This window comes from Staurois parvus, unplaced genomic scaffold (genome assembly GCF_062004578.1).
Source record: "Staurois parvus isolate SC_StPar_1 unplaced genomic scaffold, SC_StPar_1.0 ptg001756l, whole genome shotgun sequence".
In the NCBI taxonomy this organism is placed as follows: domain Eukaryota; kingdom Metazoa; phylum Chordata; class Amphibia; order Anura; family Ranidae; genus Staurois; species Staurois parvus.
The window spans coordinates 621,162-643,315 of record NW_028319552.1 but is presented as its reverse complement, the minus strand read 5'-3'; the positions used below and the strand labels follow the sequence as shown (position 1 = coordinate 643,315).

General features: G+C 45.7%; 1 protein-coding gene across 1 annotated transcript in view; it reads left to right on the top strand.

Annotated features, from left to right (window-relative positions):
- The first annotated feature begins 11,266 nt into the window (after nucleotides 1–11,266).
- Nucleotides 11,267–22,154, top strand: part of CHRNA4 (cholinergic receptor nicotinic alpha 4 subunit) — a 49,904-nt gene continuing 39,016 nt past the window's right edge. Inside the window, exons 1-3 of the mRNA XM_089663736.1 lie at nucleotides 11,267–11,422; nucleotides 19,743–19,787; nucleotides 21,549–21,658. Of these exons, the coding sequence (XP_089519862.1) occupies nucleotides 19,758–19,787; nucleotides 21,549–21,658 (140 nt within the window). The 5' untranslated portion in view covers nucleotides 11,267–11,422; nucleotides 19,743–19,757. The remainder of the gene's footprint in view (nucleotides 11,423–19,742; nucleotides 19,788–21,548; nucleotides 21,659–22,154) is intronic.

Genomic DNA, 22,154 nt, shown 5'->3' with positions numbered 1-22,154 from the left:
TACATTGTGTATTTTTTTTATTACAGTGTGTATTTTTTTTTTATTATATTGTGTATCATTCCTTACATTGTGTATAATTGATGACATTTTTATAACTTGTATTACATTGTGTGTAATCAATAATATACAATGTAAGGAATGATACACAATGTAAGGAATGATACACAATATAATAAAAAAAAAATACACACTGTAATAAAAAAAATACACAATGTAATTTTATACAATGTAATCAATGATGCACAATGTAAGGAATGATGCACAATGTAAGGAATGATGCACAATGTAATCAATAATACACAATGTATGGAATGATGCACAATGTAAGGAATGATACACAATGTAATACATGTTATACAATGTAATCAATTCCACACAATGTAATAAATGTCGTACAATGTAATCACTGATATAAAATGCATGAAAGTAGTCAATGATACACAACATATGTAATGATAAACAATGTAATCCATTACACACATTGTAATTAATTATATATAATGTAATCAATTATACACAATGTAAGTAACAATACCCTATGTAACCATGACACCCAATGTAATCAATTATACACAATGTATGTAATAATACACAATGGAATCAATTATACACAATGTATGTAATAATACACAATGGAATCAATGGTACACAATGTATGTAATAATACATAATGGAATCAATGGTACACAATGTATGTAATAATACACAATGGAATCAATGGTACACAATGTATGTAATAATACACAATGGAATCCATTATACACAATGTATGTAATAATACACAATGGAATCCATTATACACAATGTATGTAATAATACACAATGGAATCAATGGTACACAATGTATGTAATAATACACAATGGAATCAATGGTACACAAGGTAACTACTGATACATTGTGGATATATTGTGCGTTTTTATTGCTGGACAGGCATAACTCTGCAGGAGGATTTGTCGGTTTCGGGGGAGTTTGGGTTTATCCAAGCCATTGATACAATAATAATACACATTATATCGGATTCCTCTTCCCTTTAACCCAGCGATTAAATGTTTTTTATACATTTTTATTTTGGATATTACAATTCCTGTACACTTCTCCTTTAAGAAAATCGAGCGCTCCCACCAGCATGAGCAGAGGATAATTTGGTGTGAAGAAAGCATTTTGTGCTCTCATATATAGGTGTTAAGCTTCCACTCTGTGGCTGGATTTCAAAGCCAAAATCTGCAGACGTAAAATTCTGTACAGAGGGGAGAGGGGACTGTACTGTAAGAGACAGAAAAGGAGGGGGGCTGTACAGAGGATAATGGAAATGGGGGGGGGGAGATGTACTGTAAGAGACAGAATTGGGGGCTGTACAGTGGAGAATGGGAATTGGGGGCAGTACAGTGGTGAATGGGAATTGTTTGGGGGGGCTGTATTGTAAGAGACAGAATTGGGGTCTGTACAGAGGAAAATGGGAATTGGGGGGCTGTACAGTAAGAGACAGAAAAGGAGGGGGGCTGTACAGAGGATAATGGGAATGGGGGGTTGTGCTGTAAGCGACAAGAATGGGGGCTGTAAAGAGGAGAATGGGAATGGGGGGTTGTGCTGTAAGTGACGGAAAAGGGGGGCTGTACAGAGGAGAAGGTTAAAGGGGTCTGTGCTGTGAAAGGGAAATGGGGGTCTGTACAGAGGAGAAGTGGAATGGGGCTGTACTATAAGAGAGAGGGTAATTGGGAGCTGTACAGAGGGGGCTATGCTGTAAGAGGGAGGGCAATGGGGGACTGTATTGTAAGAAAAGGGAAGGGGGACTGTGCTGTAAGGGAAACCTTTGCTCTAGGAGAGGTGAATGGGGGTCTTTGCTGTAAGAGAATGGAGAATGAATGTCTGTTCTGTAAGAGAGAGGGGAATGAGGGCTATTTGCTGTAAGAGAGAGGAGTATGGGGGTCTGTGCTGTAAGAGAAGGGGCATGGGGAGATTTGTGCTATAAGAGAGAGGAGTATGAGGGGCTGTAAAAGAGGGGATGGGGGCTGTGTTGTAAGAGAGAGGAGTATGGGGGGCTGTGCTGTAAGAGAGGAGTATGAGGGGCTGTGCTGTAAGAGAAGGGGCATGGGGAGATTTGTGCTATAAGAGAGAGGAGTATGAGGGGCTGTAAAAGAGGGGATGGGGGCTGTGTTGTAAGAGAGAGGAGTATGGGGGTCTGTGCTGTAAGAGAGGAGTATGAGGGGCTGTGCTGTAAGAGACAGGAGAATTGGGGTCTGTGCTGTAAAAGAGACAGGAATAAGGGCTGTGCTGTTAGAGAAAAGGGAACGGGGGCTGTGCTGTAAAAGAGACAGGAATAAGGGCTGTGCTGTTAGAGAAAAGGGAACGGGGGCTGTGCTGTAAGAAAGACATGAAGGGAGGCTGTGCTGTAATAGAGAGGGGGATGGGGGTCTGCGCTGTAAGAGAAAAGGGAGTGGGGGGTTGTACTGTTGGAGAGAGGGTAATTGGGTTCTGTGCTGTAAGAGAGAGAGTATTGTGGGGTTGTACTATAAGAAAGACAGGAATTGGGTTGTGCTGTAAGAGAGAGGGGAATGGGGGGCAGTCACAATCCTTAAGCCTGCACAATGACTCGCCCCCTAGGGAACATATAAATATCAGGCTGGGATCAAAAAAAATGGTCAGAGTGATGCAAGTGTCATTCTACTCTGAATACTAGAATGCGGAGGAAGGAAGCACTAGAAAATAGAGTGTAGGTAGAGATTGGAAATATTTTTTTTTCACCCAAAAGAGGGGGATTGTCTAAGTCAGTGGTCGGCAAGCCGCGGCTCACGAGCCACATGCGGCTCTTTACACACTTTAATGCGGCTCTTCTGTGTGCCGGGCGCCCGCTCCCCTCCCTCCTCTCGGGCGGCTGCCCCAAAAGTCAGGACTCTGCAGCTAGCCCAGCAATGGGCAAACTACGGCCCGGCGGACCTTTTAATCCGGCCCACGGAGCGTGGCAAACATTGGCTGTCAGGATGTAGGCGAGGCAGCTTGACGAACTCCTCTCCTCTCACAGTCCGCCCTGAAGACCGGAACGGCGTGGGAACACGGCGAGAGGAACGCGCGGAGGAAAGGTAAGTGAATTGACACAATATGGGGAATTATTTACTATAGGGGGGATTAATTACTATGGGGGATGAATTACTATAGGGGGGATGAATTACTATAGGAGGGATGAATTACTATGGGGGATGAATTACTATAGGGGGGATGAATTACTATGGGGGGGATGAATTACTATGGGGGATGAATTACTATAGGAGGGATGAATTACTATAGGGGGGATGAATTACTATGGGGGGGATGAATTACTATAGGGGGGATGAATTACTATATGGGGGATGAATTACTATAGGGGGAATGAATTACTATAGGGGGGATGAATTACTATAGGGGGGATGAATTACTATATGGGGGATGAATTACTATGGGGGATGAATTACTATATGGGGGATGAATTACTATAGGGGGGGATGAATTACTATGGGGGATGAATTACTATAGGGGGGATGAATTACTATATGGGGGATGAATTACTACGGGGGATGAATTACTATATGGGGGATGAATTACTATGGGGGATGAATTACTATATGGGGGATGAATTACTATGGGGGATGAATTACTATATGGGGGATGTATTTTCAGTTTTAAAAATGTGGCTCTCAAAATAAATTTCAATCGTGGTTTTGGCGAGATTTGGCTCAGTTGAAAAAAAAGGTTGCCCACCACTGGTTCAAGAAAACAAATGTGGGGTTTTATTCTGTTTATCAGAGGCAAGTCCTATTTCCTCATTACATATGCAGGCTCTGCTTCCTCCTCTACAGTTCTATATAGTGGTTGGAGTTTAGTGGTCCTTCCTGCAATATATGTTTACGAGTAGACCGACCTGTTGAAGACAACGCACTCCTTTTTTTGGTTGATATCGTATTTCAGCAATGAATAACAGACCACTAATGCACAAAATTCCTGTATTCTGGTAGCTGTATAGTTACTACATGTAACCGACACTGACATGGTTAACACATGTAATTCTAGTATTTGGTATTTACTTTATTAATATTTTCCTCCACAATTACATGCAGACCAAGCTGTCTAACAAAAGTGGCATTTACAGGAATTGGGACAAACCATATAAAAAGCCCAGGGGAAGCTCACAACAGTCAGCTTTTGTTAATTTGGCTTAGGCTGTCTCCACTTTGTCCAATCAGAAAATGTTTTGTGTTCACTGAAAAACAAAATACAAGGCGTTCTGTGATTGGCGGTCATGTTGAGCCGGGAACTCTTCAGTGGAAGGATAGCCACTCAACCAGGGGTGGACTGACAACTCAAGGGACCCCCGGGCAACAAGAGATCATGGGGCCCCTGTGTCCTCACTCGAGCTCAAACCACACCCAAAAAAGCCTATGAAAGGTACCAAGGGCATCTCATGGGGCTCCCCCTACTGACCCCGGGCCCTCGGGCGTTGCCCTAGTGCTCAAATGGTCAGTCTGCCCCTGCATTCAACACAGGACCTGGAAGACCTCCAGTGAACCTTGGCTTTCACAGGTATGGCATATCCAGGCGTGGACTGACCATTTGGAAACTTGGCCATCTCCCGGGGTCAGTAGGGGGCCCCATGAGATGCCCCTGGTACCTTTTTCATAGGTTTTTTTGAGTTTGGGCAAGGACACGGGCCCCATGATCCCATATTGCCCGGGGGACCCATGAGTTGTCAGTCCGCCCCTGGGCATATCTATACGTTCATTGGTCCAAGATGGACTAAGGCAATGATGCAATAAAAACCATACCTGAAGTTCCACTTTATCATTATTATTATACAGGATTTATGGCGCCAACAGTTTGCTCAGCTCTTTACAATATAACGGGAGACAATACAGCAACAATACAGTTCAATACCAGAGGGAAAGGAGGGCCCTGATCCTGGGAGCTTACAATCTAGGAGGGAGGGGCTAGTAGTACAAAATGTAATAACTGTGGGGGATGGACTGGTAGGAGGAATAGAAGATTCCATTATTAGCTGAGGGCAGGATAGGCTTCCCTGAAGAGATCGCCTAAAAGTGAGCAGAGTAGGCGATAGTCTGATAAATTGGGGTAGAGAGTTCCAGAGGATGGGGGAAGCTCTGTAGAAGTCCTGACGAGCATGGGAGGAGGAGTCAAGGGAGCTAAAGAGCAGGAGGTCTTGTGAGGAGTGGAGAGGACGGTTTGGGTGATATTTGGAGACAAGATTGGTGATGTAATTTGGGGCAGAGTTATAAATGGCTTTATAAGTTATTGTTAATGTTTTGAATTTTAAAAAAAAAAATGTACTTTTAATTTAAAGGGGATGTCCATTAATATTCTGGAAGCTCATTAGACCTCATCATGAACTCTGATGTCACATAAGGATTATGCCAACAGTCCATGCTGTGTGACAACTTGGCCTTCAAGGAGCCAAAGGCCAAGGTAGGGGCCCTTCTTAGCTTCAAACATCCGGACTCCATTATATCTAAGCCTCTTTGTGCCAAGTAGGAAATTCTCTTTTGTGAATTAATCGCCATTAATAAAAACGACCTTGTTCCTGGCATATGTTGGTGCATTAGAGACTGAATAATGGGTGCTGAGGGTTGTCCTATTATACGGAGGTCGGTTGTCCCCGGGTGTCACAATGTTTTATTGATGCTCGGTGACTCTCAGGACGGGGCACAGTTCACCAACCAATGTCACCTGCTCTGTTTCTCTTGAGTAAGGTTTTCCAAGATAAAAAAAGCGGTCATGATTTATGTATGCCCCGTCCCCGGAGACGGCTGACCCACTTCCACCTGCCATCGGCGCTGCCCCTCCGCCTGAACGCACACCACCTCTCGCAGATCCGTTTCATCTTCTAATGCCGAACAATGTCAAAAGGATTAACGAAGGCTCATTACGAAAAGCAAACAAAACGCATAGTCACTGTGTACCCTCCGCCGAAAATTCATAGGTGACCTCTAATACTCTGTTTATTTAACGAGTGATTTTACGGAGCTTGGGCGCGCTTGTTCCTTTCATTTCACGCCGGAAAATAAGTGCTTCTATACTAACTAAAGTTTAATACAATTATCTTACCTCCCCCCCCCCCGATGACATTTTTAAATGAAGCCTTTCCATTTTCATTGCCTACCTTATTTTCGGTCCAATGATGTCATCACCAGGTCTCTGCGCTTCTCTATGAAATGTTTTTATTACCATCTGGATCCCAGTTGGGGAGATTCACCCTTTCCATTTGTTCTGGTGGCAGTTCACCAGACTTCAGGGGAAGTTTCTCAATACCTGTTGTGTCCTCATGACCGGAAGTAAAGGGAAGTCTCCCCAGTGCGACTGCGAAAAAGTTACCTTATCAAAAACGAAATGAGAAAAGTTTTGACCAAACATACGCTTTCACTAAAATAAATAAATAGAGAAATAAATAGTGCTAGTATATGTACCAGCCATCTGTCTTTTTGTTAGATTCCCGCTATCCCAGCACTCTGATGGAGAAGAAGGGCCAGCTTGTATGTCATGGGGGTTTATTAATAGCCTGACTACGCCAATATATTAATATTACACAAGAGTTCATCTTAGACCTCCCGATATAGTGCTGATGGCAAATAACACACACAGGGTTAAAAAGATCAAAAAGTAACCAGGGATGGACTGACAACTCATGGGGCCCCGGGCAATAGGGGATCATGGGGCCCCTGTGTCCTTGCCCACACTCAAAAAAAGCCTATAAAAAGGTACCAGGGGCATTTCATGGGGCCCCCTACTGACCCCGGGCCAAGTTCCCGAATGGTCAGTCCATCCCTGAAAGTAACAACTAACTTTAGTTATAGACAATAGGCCCAATTCACAAAGCTCTAACACATGGTTTTCTTTATTTTAGCCAAGTGAGGTCAACTGAAAATAACTGTCACGTTTCTACAAAATAAGTGTCATTTGGTCCTGGTGTGTTGTATGAATTGAGCTTGGTGGGTTACAGAAATAGTGGTCTCAGGTCTAGTCCAATCCTCAGCAATGCCTGACCTGCAGTCGCCTCTCACACTACAGGTCCCTGAGATTCGATGGTCTTGTTGGCGTCTCTTTCATCTCAAAGTACGTTCTGAAACAATTTTTCATTGCTAAAGGCAAATACTGCACACAGCATTTTATGCACTCTTCCACTGTCTCCAAAGAACAGGCTAGAGCAGGGGTCCCCAAACTGCGGCCCGAGGGCCAGATGTGGCCCTTTGCTAGCTTTTATCTGGCCCTTGGGGAACTATTCTTCCCAATGATATAAGGCACTGTTCCTCCCACTGACGCCAACGATGGGGCCCTATTCCTCCCACTGACGCCAACGATGGGGCCCTATTCCTCCCACTGACGCCAACGATGGGGCCCTATTCCTCCCACTGACGCCAACGATGGGGCCCTATTCCTCCCACTGACGCCAACGATGGGGCCCTATTCCTCCCACTGACGCCAACGATGGGGCACTATTCCTCCCACTGACGCCAACGATGGGGCCCTATTCCTCCCACTGACACCAACGATGGGGCACTATTCCTCCCACTGACACCAACGATGGGGCACTATTCCTCCCACTGACTCCAACGATGGGGCACTAATCCTCCCACTGACACCAACGATGGGGCACTATTCCTCCCACTGACTCCAACGATGGGGCACTATTCCTCCCACTGACACCAACGATGGGGCACTATTCCTCCCACTGACACCAACGATGGGGCACTATTCCTCCCACTGACACCAACGATGGGGCACTATTCCTCCCACTGACACCAACGATGGGGCACTATTCCTCCCAGTGACACCAACAATGAAGCACTATTCCTCCCACTAACGTGTACGATGGGGCACTATTGCGCCCACTTATGCCAATGATGGGACACTAATCCTCCTACTGACCACAAGCACTGAGGCCATGTTTATTCTCATTGATGCTGGACCCAAATCATTTTATACCCCCACTGGCAATAATCTGGCCTCCCTAAAGTCTGAGGGACAGTAAACTTTTTGTTTACAAAGTTTGGAGACCCCTGGTCTAGGGGTTTCTTTTTGGGGTTTTATTGGGAAAATGCACTTGGATAGGTATAGGGAGCATGGGATACCCTGATAAATTGTAGAACTGAACAACCTGAGGACTCCTCACTTCTGGCTGCACTGCACATAACAAGGAATGTCCCATGGGATCTCAATGCTTATGGTGACCTGCACTCCTTCCACAGTTAAAAGCTACACACAGTCACTATATGAGTCAATATTTGAGTTTCACTTTTTGAATTGAAGTACTAAAATAAATTAACTTTTTGATGATATTCTAATTTGAGATGCACCTGTATGTGGAGTATATGACTTAATTCCTTAGATGGTTAACTTTCCCCTGAGAATATTCCATCATAAATGTGCTGAATGTGGCGGCACAGCGTACGTTGCCTATGACAGTGTATCCAACCATCATTCCTTAGGAGGCCATGCTTCGGAATTTCCCTTAGATAAAATAGTCATCATAAAAGCTAAGCCATGGATTGATTTAAAGCACCTGAGAAATCCTGTAAACATGACCTGGGGTACTTGAAGATTAAGGTTGGGAACTTTTAAACTTTGATGTGTTAGGTCTCCAGGTCTCCATGTTTGGATTGATGTCCATGGCTTGGCATTTAGGATGGCTATTATATCTAAGGGAAATTCCCAAAGCATGGCCTTTAAGGGGTACTTGAAGGATGAGGTAGGGATATACTGCCATAGGTGACGTTCGCTAAGCAGCCACTTCCAGCACATTTTAACTTCTTAGGAGGCCAGAATTTAAAATCTTGACTTGTTTCAAAGCTACGATGTCTTGGCCCACCAGCTTTTACATAAAATCTAGGATTTCACAGGAAGGTGGGTCAGTGAGGATTTATAGCCATGGGCAAGTTTTTGTACAGCACCTTCAGCATTGTCCTGCGGTGACTGTGACTATGGCGATGTCTTTGTTCACTTTACACGCTGCGTCTCTGGATTGTATCTCCGCTGTGGGAATTACGCATTCACATTCTAATTCTGAATTGTGAAAATATATTCTAATGTATTTACACAATGTGTTAACAGTTTCGTAGTTGTTGGAATAAAAATTACTCCACAGCTCACACCTCCTTCCCACAAGAGTCTGCTACATCCATTCACAGAATAGGGAGCCGTTCACAGCAATTAAGGCTTCATTCACGCTGCGACGGGTGCTGGAGAGCTTCCATGGCAGTGGGCCACACCCATACTGGTGGAGTGGTGATGGGGGATCAACCAAGAAAAGCCATAGGAGAAAATAGAGAGCCCTGTGCTGCAATGGCTTCCTCAACTAGAATGGAACCAGTTAGATCACCACTGCCTCACATCACTGTAAACTGCAGCAGTGTGAAGGAGACCTTAAAGAGACCTTGTCACCCTTTAAAAGTTTGCCTACAAATGCTGATAAAAATAAGTATTTGTCTTTTTCCTTTCCATAAGTTTTTTTTGTTTATTGATTTGTAGTGTGCCTCTAAATGAATGGGCCAATGGGAATACTATAGAGTTCTACTTGAAGGACACCTCTGTGTCTGCTGGGGCTGCTGAGTTCACATCCAAGATGGTGACCCCCCCAGCAGCAGCCTCAAGGTTTTTAGATGTCTACACAAATAACATGACTTATAGCCAGGGGCGGACTGACCATTTGGAAACTTGGGCAGTGCCCGAGGGCCCAGGTCAGTAGGGGGCCCCATGAGATACCTTTTTCATAGGCTTTTTTGAGTTTGGACAAGGACACGGGCCCCATGATCCCCTATTGCCCGGGGGCCCCATGAGTTTTCAGTCCGCCCCTGCTTATAGCTGAACTCCAGGCATGAAAACTGTATTCCTTAATAGCCTCAGAAGATATACACCTACTTTGTGTGCACCAAATGCCTTTAGAAACCTAGATATTACCATATAAAAGCAGTAGTGGGGTCATCACTGTGCTATGCAGTGACCAGAGCTGTGGGAGGAGCCCAGCAGGTTCCACCCACTACAGGACTGGGCGGAGACAAGACCAGTCACCCTGCACAAGGAGAAAGAGCAGAGCTGTGGGAAGGGCCCAGCAGGTTCCACCCACTACAGGACTGGGCGGAGACAAGACCAGTCATCCTGCACAAGAAGAGAGAGCAGAGCTGTGGGAAGGGCCCAGCAGGTTCCACCCACTACCAGACTGGGCGGAGACAAGACCAGTCATCCTGCACAAGGAGAGAGAGCAGAGCTGTGGGAAGGGCCCAGCAGGTTCCACCCACTACCAGACTGGGCGGAGACAAGACCAGTCACCCTGCACAAGAAGAGAGAGCAGAGCTGTGGGAAGGGCCCAGCAGGTTCCACCCACTACCAGACTGGGCGGAGACAAGACCAGTCATCCTGCACAAGGAGAGAGAGCAGAGCTGTGGGAAGGGCCCAGCAGGTTCCACCCACTACCAGACTGGGCGGAGACAAGACCAGTCACCCTGCACAAGGAGAGAGAGCAGAGCTGTGGGAAGGGCCCAGCAGGTTCCACCCACTACCAGACTGGGCGGAGACAAGACCAGTCACTCTGCATAAGGAGAGAGAGCAGAGCTGTGGGAAGGGTCCAGCAGGCTCCATCCACTACAGGCTGCCTACAGAAAACTACCGGAGGGGGCGGAGACAGGACCAGTCACCCTTTACAAGGGGAGAAAGCAGCAGTGATTGGTCTTTATTACAGGAAGAAAAAGTCACACTGGATTACTGCACAGATCTGGAAGAAATACTCAAAGCTCATCATGATTCAAGAAGAATACACACAATGAATGGATTTGGACAATAGTTACTTATCCCAGAGTTTGGCTTTAAATATGTTTAATGTACATATAACATTATGGGAAGATTGTTGTTACAATGGACAGTCTGGTGACGGGGTCCCTTCACAGGCACAGTAAGGCATTTTTGGCTATCCTTATGTGGACAGAAGGAGAGAGCAGAGTGAGGAGAGCTCATGGCTTTTCAGAATGTTGCTTGTCTTTTGTTGTCCAATCAGCATGCTATGGGTGGAGAAGTGACACCACTGTATCCCTTACCTACAACAACAAATGTTATGTCACCCTCCTGACTGTGCTGTTTGATCCATGAATCATACAAATGGCCAGAAAGAATTACAAATCCTCATAGCACAGTTTACATATGTGTATTTAGCTGTTTACCTGGAGCTCAGCTTTAGGATTATTATAACTGATGTTGGATTACTGAAATTCTGTACACCAACCGCTATCTTTTTTTCTTCCAGTCTTCTGTCACACTGAGACCCGGGCCCACGCTGAAGAGCGACTGCTGAAGAAGCTTTTTCTGGGGTATAACAAGTGGTCCCGTCCCGTGGCCAACATCTCTGATGCCGTTCTAGTGCGCTTTGGACTATCTATAGCCCAGCTCATTGATGTGGTAAGTAGCCCAACCGACCTATATATTATTCCTCAACCAGGTAGCCTAACAGAGCAGTGATAACCCAACAAGGTACTACTTCACCATCTTGGTATTTAATGCTTCTCAAAGTCCATTGTGTCCATTGAGAAATGTTGGCCAACTCTCCCATCTTGGGCTTCTGTGTCCCACCAACAAAGAAGATCTTCAATGGTACAACCAATCAACAGAAGCCTACAAAGGAGACTAAAACTCACTTATATAAATGGTCCATAAAGAAGGACAACACATAATTAAAACTCACTTATATAAATGATTCATAAGAAGGACATCACTTAATTATGAGACATGGAGGATCTCAGCTATGAACAAGGATGGACTCAACTGAATGTATTCTCCACTGAGGAGAGGCATTTAAAGTCTAGATGGAGTGGGGACAGCTTAGATGTTCTGTTGAGTTTTAAGAGCTGTCCAGGCCTTCATTAGAGAGATTTCCCTTAAATATCAGACATGGGGTCTAGCCTTCTATTACACTACTAAATAAAATCATTTTATATCTGTCTGAGGTATCCAAGAGTAGTTGATTACCTTCAACCGGACGTGTTCCTTTGTGTTGGAGAGGTACTTGTACTAGCCCCTGTAAACAAGAAGTAGGGGAAAAAAACAGTCAGTGGGGGTCTGGTATTCAGGGAATTAGTGGTCAGTGCAGTAGGGGTAAAGCACTGACCTTGATGACTTTGACGATCAGTGGGGGTAAAGCACTGACCTTGTACTGTAGAGTGTCCTGCCTCTAGGGCTGCTGTTAGAAGCCATGGAGCCCCATACAGCCAACCTGACAGCCCCTTCCCCCCCCCCCCAAAAAAAAACAGTTTACTATGCTTCAGTTATGAACACAGTGAGTGATCAGTACCAATCACTCATTGTGTTAATTCAGGAAAGGAAGGGGCTGGTAAATGTTGACATAAATATTGACATAAATGTGACATATTTACTGGACCTTTCCCCCCCACTCTCCACCTTGAAGGATCCTATTGTGTGCTTGCAGCTGCTAGTGGTAAGAAGAGGAGGGAAGCCGGCAGCACTGCCAGGGTGGGGGCACACAGGGGGGCCTGGACAGCAGGGGGAAACAGATGGTACACAGGAAAGGTTTTTGGGTGTGTGGCTATTACTGGAACCAGTGGGAGAGGAAGAGAAGCCAGTTTCCAGCTGCTGTAGAGAGAGCCATACAGGGGATTGGTTCCAGTAATAGCCCTACCGCCGCACCCATCACCATTCCTGCCCACATCCGATTCACCCAGCTGCCTGGGCCCCCCTGCTGGCCTGGGCCCCGTACAGGAGGATGGGTGGTATCCCCTTATCCACAGCCCTGCCTGCCTCCTGCTGCTGGGACTATGCACCTACTATGGGGCAGATGATCACTCGGCCAGACAATTTCTGCAAAAAGTTGAAGCTGGGTGCTGGAACAAGTGTCCCGGATCTGTGGGACTCCAGGATTGTGCTGAAATACTGAGGGAATCCGGGATGGTTGAAGGGTATGTCTAATCCCTTGAGCACCAACATCATTTATTTTAGTATTATATTGCATCTTACCAGTCCTTAGAAGTTGATGGCTGCATTTGTTTTCTTTTTTTGCATTTTCTACAAGTATTAAAAAATACCCGTTGACCTTCAGAATTCCAGTGTCCTTGTCATGTCATGAGAAGAAGGGAAGGGGAGGTGTTCCTAATTCAAATCAGGAGAGCCTCCTAGGCTGACAGCACTGTTCTGCCTTACATACAGTATGGTGAGTGAGCATTGTCACACTAGGACAGCTAGTGTGTTGCTGGAAGGATCACCAGGCGAAACATCATAAAAGAGAAAACAAATGCAGCCACCGCATCTATGGACGGGTAAGCTATGACATAATACATTTATGATCTTGGGTTTAGATACGCTTTAATAGACTATCAAATGGGATTAAAAAATTCTAGTTTGGGAGGCAAGCATTGATTTCCCACCATCTGTTGATGAGAACAGTTGGGCTCCACTCGGGGAGATAATCATATGATACAATCAGAAACGTTCATAGTGCGCTATATTCTGTCAAGGCTTGCTGGCCTCCTTTCAGTTATTTTGCTGACTCCATCAATGATGATCATACGATGCCCGCCCGTGATAATTCTAGTCTCGCTAGTGAGTCCCCGGCCTCTGCCTGATGTATAAATACATGTTAGGGCTCCTTCGTGGCTTTTTACTCTCCCTTGGGCTACAATTAGAAGGTATTTATAGTAATTAAAGTGCTTGTTTTCCCTAATTAGTTAGAAGCTTACCCAGAATTTTTATGATCCGAGGAGCTTTCTCAAAGATGAGATCACAGTAGCTGAAGTCGATGAAGCACCAAGTGAAATTTGGCTTGCTGATGCTTACCGTATACATTGGACGCATGTGTTCTTCATTTTAACATAGGGAGGGGAGTCTGACGTCCTCAGATATGACTGAGAACAATGTAACCAAAAAGAGTGCTGCACATATGAGAACAGGAAGTTGTAAGCTGACAAGGTTTCTGGCAGGATCAACAGGGTTTTTTTTTTTTGCAACTATTGAATAGATGTAATAAAGTATTTTCTCTGGTATTGTAATGCTCACCCCCACAGGGTGGAATGGAGTGTGTAGATCATTGGATTTCTCCATGATAGGGAGAATGGAGTGTATAGATCATTGGATTACTCTATGATAAGAAGGATGGAGTGTACAGATCATTGGACTACTCTACAATAGGGGTCATGGAGTGTATAGATCATTGGATTACTCTACGATAGGAAGGATGGAGTGTATAGACCATTGGATTACTCCATGATAGGCAGGATGGGGGTGTATAGATCATTGGATTACTCCATGGTAAGCAGGATGGGGGTGTATAGATCATTGGATTACTGAATGATAGGCAGGATGGGGGTGTATTGGATTACTCCATGATAGGCAGAATGAAGTGTATAGATCATTGGATTACTCTACAATAGGGGGCATGGAGTGTACAGATCATTGGATTACTCTATGATAGGGGGCATGGAGTGTACAGATCATTGGATTACTCTACGATAGGGGGCATGGAGTGTATAGATCATTGGATTACTCTATGACAGGGGGCATGGAGTGTACAGATCATTGGATTACTCTATGATAGGGGGCATGGAGTGTATAGATCATTGGATTACTCTATGACAGGGGGCATGGAGTGTACAGATCATTGGATTACTCTACGATAGGGGGCATGGAGTGTATAGATCATTGGATTACTCTATGACAGGGGGCATGGAGTGTACAGATCATTGGATTACTCTACGATAGGGGGCATGGAGTGTACAGATCATCGGATTACTCTATGACAGGGGGCATGGAGTGTACAGATCATTGGATTACTCTACGATAGGGGGCATGGAGTGTACAGATCATTGGATTACTCTACGATAGGGGGCATGGAGTGTACAGATCATTGGATTACTCTACGATAGGGGGCATGGAGTGTGTAGATCATTGGATTGCTCTAAAATAGTTAGGATGGGGGTGTATAGATCATTGGATTACTCTATATTAGGATAAATGGAGTGTATAGATCATTGGATTACTCTACGATAGGGGGCATGTAGTGCATAGATCATTGGATTACTCTGTGCTAGGAAGGATGGAGTGTATAGATCATTGGATTACTTTACGATAGGGGGCATGGAGTGTGTAGATCATTGGATTACTCTACGATAGGGGACATGGAGTGTATAGATCATTGGATTGCTCTATGATAGGGGGCATGGAGTGTGTAGATCATTGGTTTTACTCTATGATAGGGGACATGGAGTGTGTAGATCATTGGATTACTCTATGATAGGGGACATGGAGTGTGTAGGTCATTGGATTACTCTATGATAGGGTAGATGCAGTTTATAGATATATGGAGATATAGATGTATAGCTATAGGGAGAGATGGAAAGATATGGAGAAATATAGAAATAAGAAAAGGATGGAAATATATGAATAGAAATGGGGAGATACTGTAGATAGAATGATAGATGGAGAATATAGATGGAGATGGAGATGGAGAGAAAGAGATGAAGAGATACAGGGTGAGGTGGGGAGAGATGTAGATAGATGGAGATATAAACTATAGAGTAGAGTGGAGAAACAAAGACCGAGAAAGGCATGAAGAGATGTAGATAGAGAGATATTGAAGGAGAGAAAGGTGGAGAAATATAGACAGAGAAATATTGAAAAGTATAGTAAACTATAGATGGAGAGATATTGAGTGGGATGGAGAGATATGGATGGAGTGAGGGAAGGGGAGATCTAGAATGAGGTGCAATTGAAAGATATAGATGGAGAAGGATGAAGATATATAAAGAGTTATAGGGAGATTTTGATGAAGAGAGGGATGGATAGATATAGATGGAGAGAGGGATGGAAGGATGTAGCTGGAGGAAATGTTGTAGAGATATAGATAGAGAAATACTAATGGAGAGAGAGATGGAGAGATATAGATGGAAAGAGGGATGGAGAGCTATAGATGGAGAGAGGGATGGAGAGCTATAGATGGAGAGAGGGATGGAAGGATGTGGCTGGTGGAAACGTTGTAGAGATATAGATAGAGAAATACTAATGGAGAGAGAGATGGAGAGATATAGATGGAGAAATATAAATGGAGAGGGATGGAGGAATAAAGATGGAGAGCTAAAGGTGGAGAGATATAGAGAGGGATGGAGAGGTATAGACCAAGGTGGAATGGAGAGATATAGAGGGAGAGGGATTGAAAGATCTACCGGGGTATGGAGAGATAGAGATGGAGATAAATAGACTGCGAGATATGGAGAGGGATGGAGAGATCTAGACAGAGAGATGTAGTTGAGGACTTCTGAGCGGACAGTTGGTTATTGGTCAAAGAATACTTCCCGATTCTTGGAAGTGATCACTTTCTGGTTGACCCCTACACTGTGTACACATGTGTAATGAAAGAGTGTAGCACTCACATTGTTCACAGATATCTTCTATCTGCTGTGTATGGACACACAAATACTGCAACTGCACCTTTACACTGCGATGTCATAGCAACCAGAACTGTTTGCCCCTCCCCCTTTTTTGTGTTCAAACCATAATGTCGGTGTTTAGTGGTGGCAAATCGTCTCAATTATTTACAGCGCTGGAGATGAGTTGCTAATGGTGTTATCGCCGTCACTCTCGCTCTCACTCTCCATTATACAGCTCTTCCGGATGATCAATTATTTTTGGGTGGCCTTGGCACATAGAGATTGGGCTCAGCATTGTCGTACGCCGCGTGTTATCCTGGCGCGGCAGCTGCTGTATGCTCCAAGTGTTTATGTAGCAGGTGGTGCCGTGGTAGGGAGGGGAGGATGGCACCAGGCCGGGGTGGGCATGAGATCTATAGAGAGACTTGCTGGCGGAGATGAGTGGGGGGGAGTGGAGGAGGGGGCCTCGCTCAATGAGTCTCGCTGATGATGGTTCAGAATCTCCACAGTCCGCAGAAATATGTTTCTATTTGCTCCGAACTGCCTGCGGCTGACCAGCTAGGATCATATTCCCAGCATGCCAAGATTTACATGCACCTGTCATTTTGTTTCAGGCCAGAATTAAAAAAAGAAACAAAAACTGCTTAATTAGTCAATGCATTCATTAGAAAATAATGAATTGTACAGTATATTTACATATAGCTAGTATAAGTACCTGAATCTCCCTTGATGTCAGACTCCTACTTACCTTCCGGCTTTGTACAGCCCCGTCTGAGCATGCATAAAGGTGGGGAGAGCAGAGGGATGACCTCATTGTAACGGAACCGACCAAAACTGAGCTTCAGTACTTCCGTTAGAATACCGCTTCCCCGTCCGAACACCGACTACGGACACCACAGCCGGCCATACAAGACTAGACAACACCAGTCTTGAAGTAAACCAGGAGGTAGACTAATTTATTTGAACACAGATACAAGATATATACACTCAGGGGACAATCCCCCCCTCCCTGCATAATGACAGAGGGCGGGGCAATCTACATTTAGTAACAAGAGACACACAGGTATTCCAGCTTCTCACCAGCAGACAGTCCCATCAGAAGGGAGGGCTGCTGGAGGACCCCCCCCCCACTAAGCTAATACACATAAACACCTACATCCAGGGGCGGACTGACAACTCATGGGGCCCCCGGGCAATAGGGGATCATTGGGCCCCTGTGTCCTTGCCCACACTCAAAAAAGCCTATGAAAAAGGTACCGGGGCATCTCATGGGGCCCCCTACTGACCCCGGGCCCTCGGGCAGTGCCCAAGTTTTTAAATGGTCAGTCCGCCCCTGCATGCATCCCATAATAGTTTGCTTCCAAGCCAGACACACAATACAACAATGGGATGCATCCACATGACATTAAACAATCAACAACCCCCCACCCCAATATTTGGACAGATCACCCTGTACCCCTAACAGGCACAGGGTGACTTACACATAATAGGGATATGGGGAGCTGAGACAGGGGTCTCCCCACCTCTCCAAAGTAAGCTGGGTTCCATGGGCCCCCCACCCAAAGTGACTCCCATCACACTCATCAATACTGTGCTGTCCCCTCACTGTCCAATCACAGGCCGGGGAGGATCCTGGACCAGGCTGCATGGCTTAGGCATAGCAGAGAAATGTGAGGTCATAGATCTGCCTGCATCACAAGACTGGTGAAAACGAACCTGCCATTCCTTTTGGCATGTAAAAAAAATTCATAGTTTTCCTTGTGTGCTTTGAACACCCTTAAATCCCCCTTTTTCAGAATAGTGTTTAGTGCATTTTGAGGCTGTAAACTTCGGGTCACCAGCTCAAGGCTGTTTCAGGAGGTTCTGGGGAAACATCATGACTTTGGAATGGTGAAGGGCTGCAAGAACAGACAGAGTGCTAATCCCAGGTGACAAAGTTCCCACGTGTTGTCACCCAGTGGGTACAGAGTGATCAGTTGCTGCAGATTCATGAAGTGGAACTAACTCAAAGAGTGAGGATTTGCTATGTTGTAGGGAACTTCTAGAAATGGCAATTGTACCTACGCTGTATCCTAAAAAAAAAATTTTTATCTCAAAATCCTTTTAAAAAGTAGTGGGGCACTTCCTGTTATGTGCAGTTTTGTGCCTAGGCATCATGGCCGGATCTAAGGGGGTGCTTTTCTGGCTGGTTGTGCAGAAGTACACTGCTGTACAAACTGCTGCTCCCTGCCCTCTGTTCTGCTAATCCCTATCCTCTGACCTGTTGACTCCCAGTACACTCTGCTATTGATTCTTGTTTTTGTACACTGCCCTGCTGACCTCATATCCTCGGCCCCCTGACATTTTTTACTGCACCCCCATATCATACTGGCTAGATCCAGCCCTGCTAGGCATCATTGATAGATGTCTACAGTGTGAGATGTAGGATAGTGCTGTCTCCGACTGCTAGTCTCTGAAGATTTGGTTTATGTCACTACTGTGCTGCTTACTGTTCTCGTTGCTGGAGGCTCTGACATAGGGAAGCAAAGCCCTGCCTCTACCAAGATGGCCACCTCCATGCCATTATTGGTGATTAGCCATTTGTCTTCTATGTTTTTTTTGGGCATAGCTTCCAGAGTTCAGGTAGTTTTCAATGCTCTTTACACAGTTGTGTATTTCAGTTTTGTGCTGCCCTAGGCAATAGAGAAATCGTCTGCCCCCCGCAGACAAGACCAACTACCCCACCTTCCTGCTCCCATGGAGAGGGCCTGACTTTGACCAACAACACCCCTGCCCCCCACCTGGGAGAACCTTCAACTACCCCCCCCCCACTTCCCAGCGATAGAGAAAGACACCCATCTTCACAGCTCCGGACATCCCCAGGAATGAGAGTCAGGCTCTACATACATCATCAAGCAGCCCAAAGCCTCTCTCAGATCCCACCTGGTTCCCATGATGTGCGTTTCCCTTCTTCCATCCCTCTTTCTGGGGGGATGTGCTGCCCCCCTGAAAAATGCCGCCCTAGGCAAATGCCTTGTTTGCCTTGTGGTACATACGCCCCTGTCTGTACACACACGTGGCTAATGCAGAATATATAGCAGAGGAAGGGCCTACCATGGGAAGCACTTTAGATCCATAGTAGGCGTGGACTGAGTGTTCCAAGCTGCATTTAGGTTGAAGCAACACATTTATGCCCTGAAAATGTTAGCCAACCGGTCTGTTTCATTAAATGCTTTAGAGCCCAGCAGTCTAGGAGTGCTTGTTAGAACTCAAAAACCTGAGCCAAGCTCCCAATTGACAAGCCCTACTAACAAAAAATATCCACACTGATTCTTTTTTTGACTTTTTTTTTTTTTTTTGTCTTTTTGTAGGATGAGAAAAATCAGATGATGACCACGAACGTGTGGGTGAAACAGGTGAGTCGCATGATCACTTGAAATAACATGCAACTGCAAAGGATTACTAAGGGAACGCTCGCCTGCTCCCAAGGAGTAAAAACCAACCGAGGTGTTGTTCCATCGCCAATCCTGCTGGTGGGTGAGATTACCCAGTGAGGGAGCAGTACCATAGGAGCAGGGTAGTCATTTCAGGATCACTAGTGACTTGGCTCATAGGATTTCTATACTCGGGTGCTTGATTGCATCTGGACTGCTGCTCTCTAAATACAAGTCAATGAGAATGATGAAGCAATGCAGAGCAACTTCAGGGAATTCAGAGAGACAGTCTGAAGTCAAACAGCTTCTTCTTTGCTTTCCTTTTATTTTATTTATTTCAGGTACTTATATAGCACCATCAATTAACGCAGCACTTTACATATATATTGTACATTCACATCAGTCCCTAACCCTCAAGGGGTGTACAATCTAAGGTCCCTAACCCTCAAGGGGCGTACAATCTAAGGTCCCTAACCCTCAAGGGGCGTACAATCTAAGGTCCCTAACCCTCAAGGGGCGTACAATCTAAGGTCCCTAACCCTCAAGGGGCATACAATCTAAGGTCCCTAACCCTCAAGGGGTGTACAATCTAAGGTCCCTAACCCTCAAGGGGCGTACAATATAAGGTCCCTAACCCTCAAGAGGCGTACAATCTAAGGTCCCTAACTCTCAAGGGGCGTACAATGTAAGGTCCCTAACCCTCAAGGGGCGTACAATGTAAGGTCCCTAACCCTCAAGGGGCGTACAATGTAAGGTCCCTAACCCTCAAGGGGCGTACAATCTAAGGTCCCTAACTCTCAAGGGGCGTACAATCTAAGGTCCCTAACCCTCAAGGGACGTACAATCTAAGGTCCCTAACCCTCAAGAGGCGTACAATCTAAGGGCCATAACCCTCAAGAGGCGTACAATCTAAGGTCCCTAACCCTCAAGGGGCGTACAATGTAAGGTCCCTAACCCTCAAGGGGCGTACAATGTAAGGTCCCCAACCCTCAAGGGGCGTACAATCTAAGGTTCCCAACCCTCAAGGGGCGTACAATCTAAGGTCCCCAACCCTCAAGGGGCGTACAATCTAAGGTCCCTAACCCTCAAGGGGCGTGCAATCTAAGGACCCTAACCCTCAAGGGGCGTACAATCTAAGGTCCCTAACCCTCAAGGGGCGTACAATCTAAGGTCCCTAACCCTCAAGGGGCGTACAATCTAAGGTCCCTAACCCTCAAGGGGCGTACAATCTAAGGTCCCTAACCCTCAAGGGGCGTGCAATCTAAGGACCCTAACCCTCAAGGGGCGTACAATCTAAGGTCCCTAACCCTCAAGGGGCGTACAATCTAAGGTCCCTAACCCTCAAGGGGAGTACAATCTAAGGTACCTAACCCTCAAGGGGCGTACAGTTGGAATCCCGTATGGCATGGTGACAACATAGGCGCACAATTGAAAGAGTGTTGTCACTCTATACCAGAAATGTCTGAAACAGGACCTTTATGGAAGGGTCACCTGGGATTATTTCAGTAAAACCAAGCATTTAGAAATGCTCTAACAGAGGACCCTATAATGACATCCCTATGGTCCCTGTTCCTTTCATTCTTTGTAGCAAGGTGCTGTAGTTATCCAAGATTGGGTCAGCTTCGTATTTTTGGAAATGCTCACTGAGCTGGGGACATGTTGTAGAATTTTCATAGCTGGAGGCTTTGACTAGCAATGACATAATCTTATCATCTGATCTTTTGTCACCGCCCTGTCTTATAGGAATGGCATGATTACAAGCTGCGTTGGGACCCTCTGGAATACGAGAATGTGACCTCAATACGGATCCCATCAGAGCTGATCTGGAGGCCGGACATTGTCCTTTATAACAAGTAAGAACACATTGCTAGTGTCTAAGGGAGTCAGTTACTCTGATAAGGGTACACCAAATCCTATCATACATTATATTGCCAAAAGTATTGGGCCGCCTGCCTTTCCACGCACATGATCTTTAATGGCCCCCCAGTCTTAGTCCGTAGGGTTCAATATTGGTTGGCCCCGCCCTTTGCAGCTATAACAGCTTCAACTCTTCTGGGAAGGCCGTCCACAAGGTTTATGAGGGTGTCTATGGGAAGGTTGGACCATTCTTCCAGAAGCACATTTGTCAGGTCAGGCACTGATGTCGGGGGAGGAGGCCTGGCTCGCAGTCTCCGCTCTAATTCATCCCAAAGGTGTTCTATGGGGTTGAGGTCAGGACTCAGGCCAGTCAAGTTCCTCCACCCCAAACTTGCTCCTCCAGGTCTTTATGGACCTTGCTTTGTGCACTGGTGCGCAGTCATGCTGGAACAGGAAGGGGCCATCCCCAAACTGTCCCCACAAAGTTGGGAG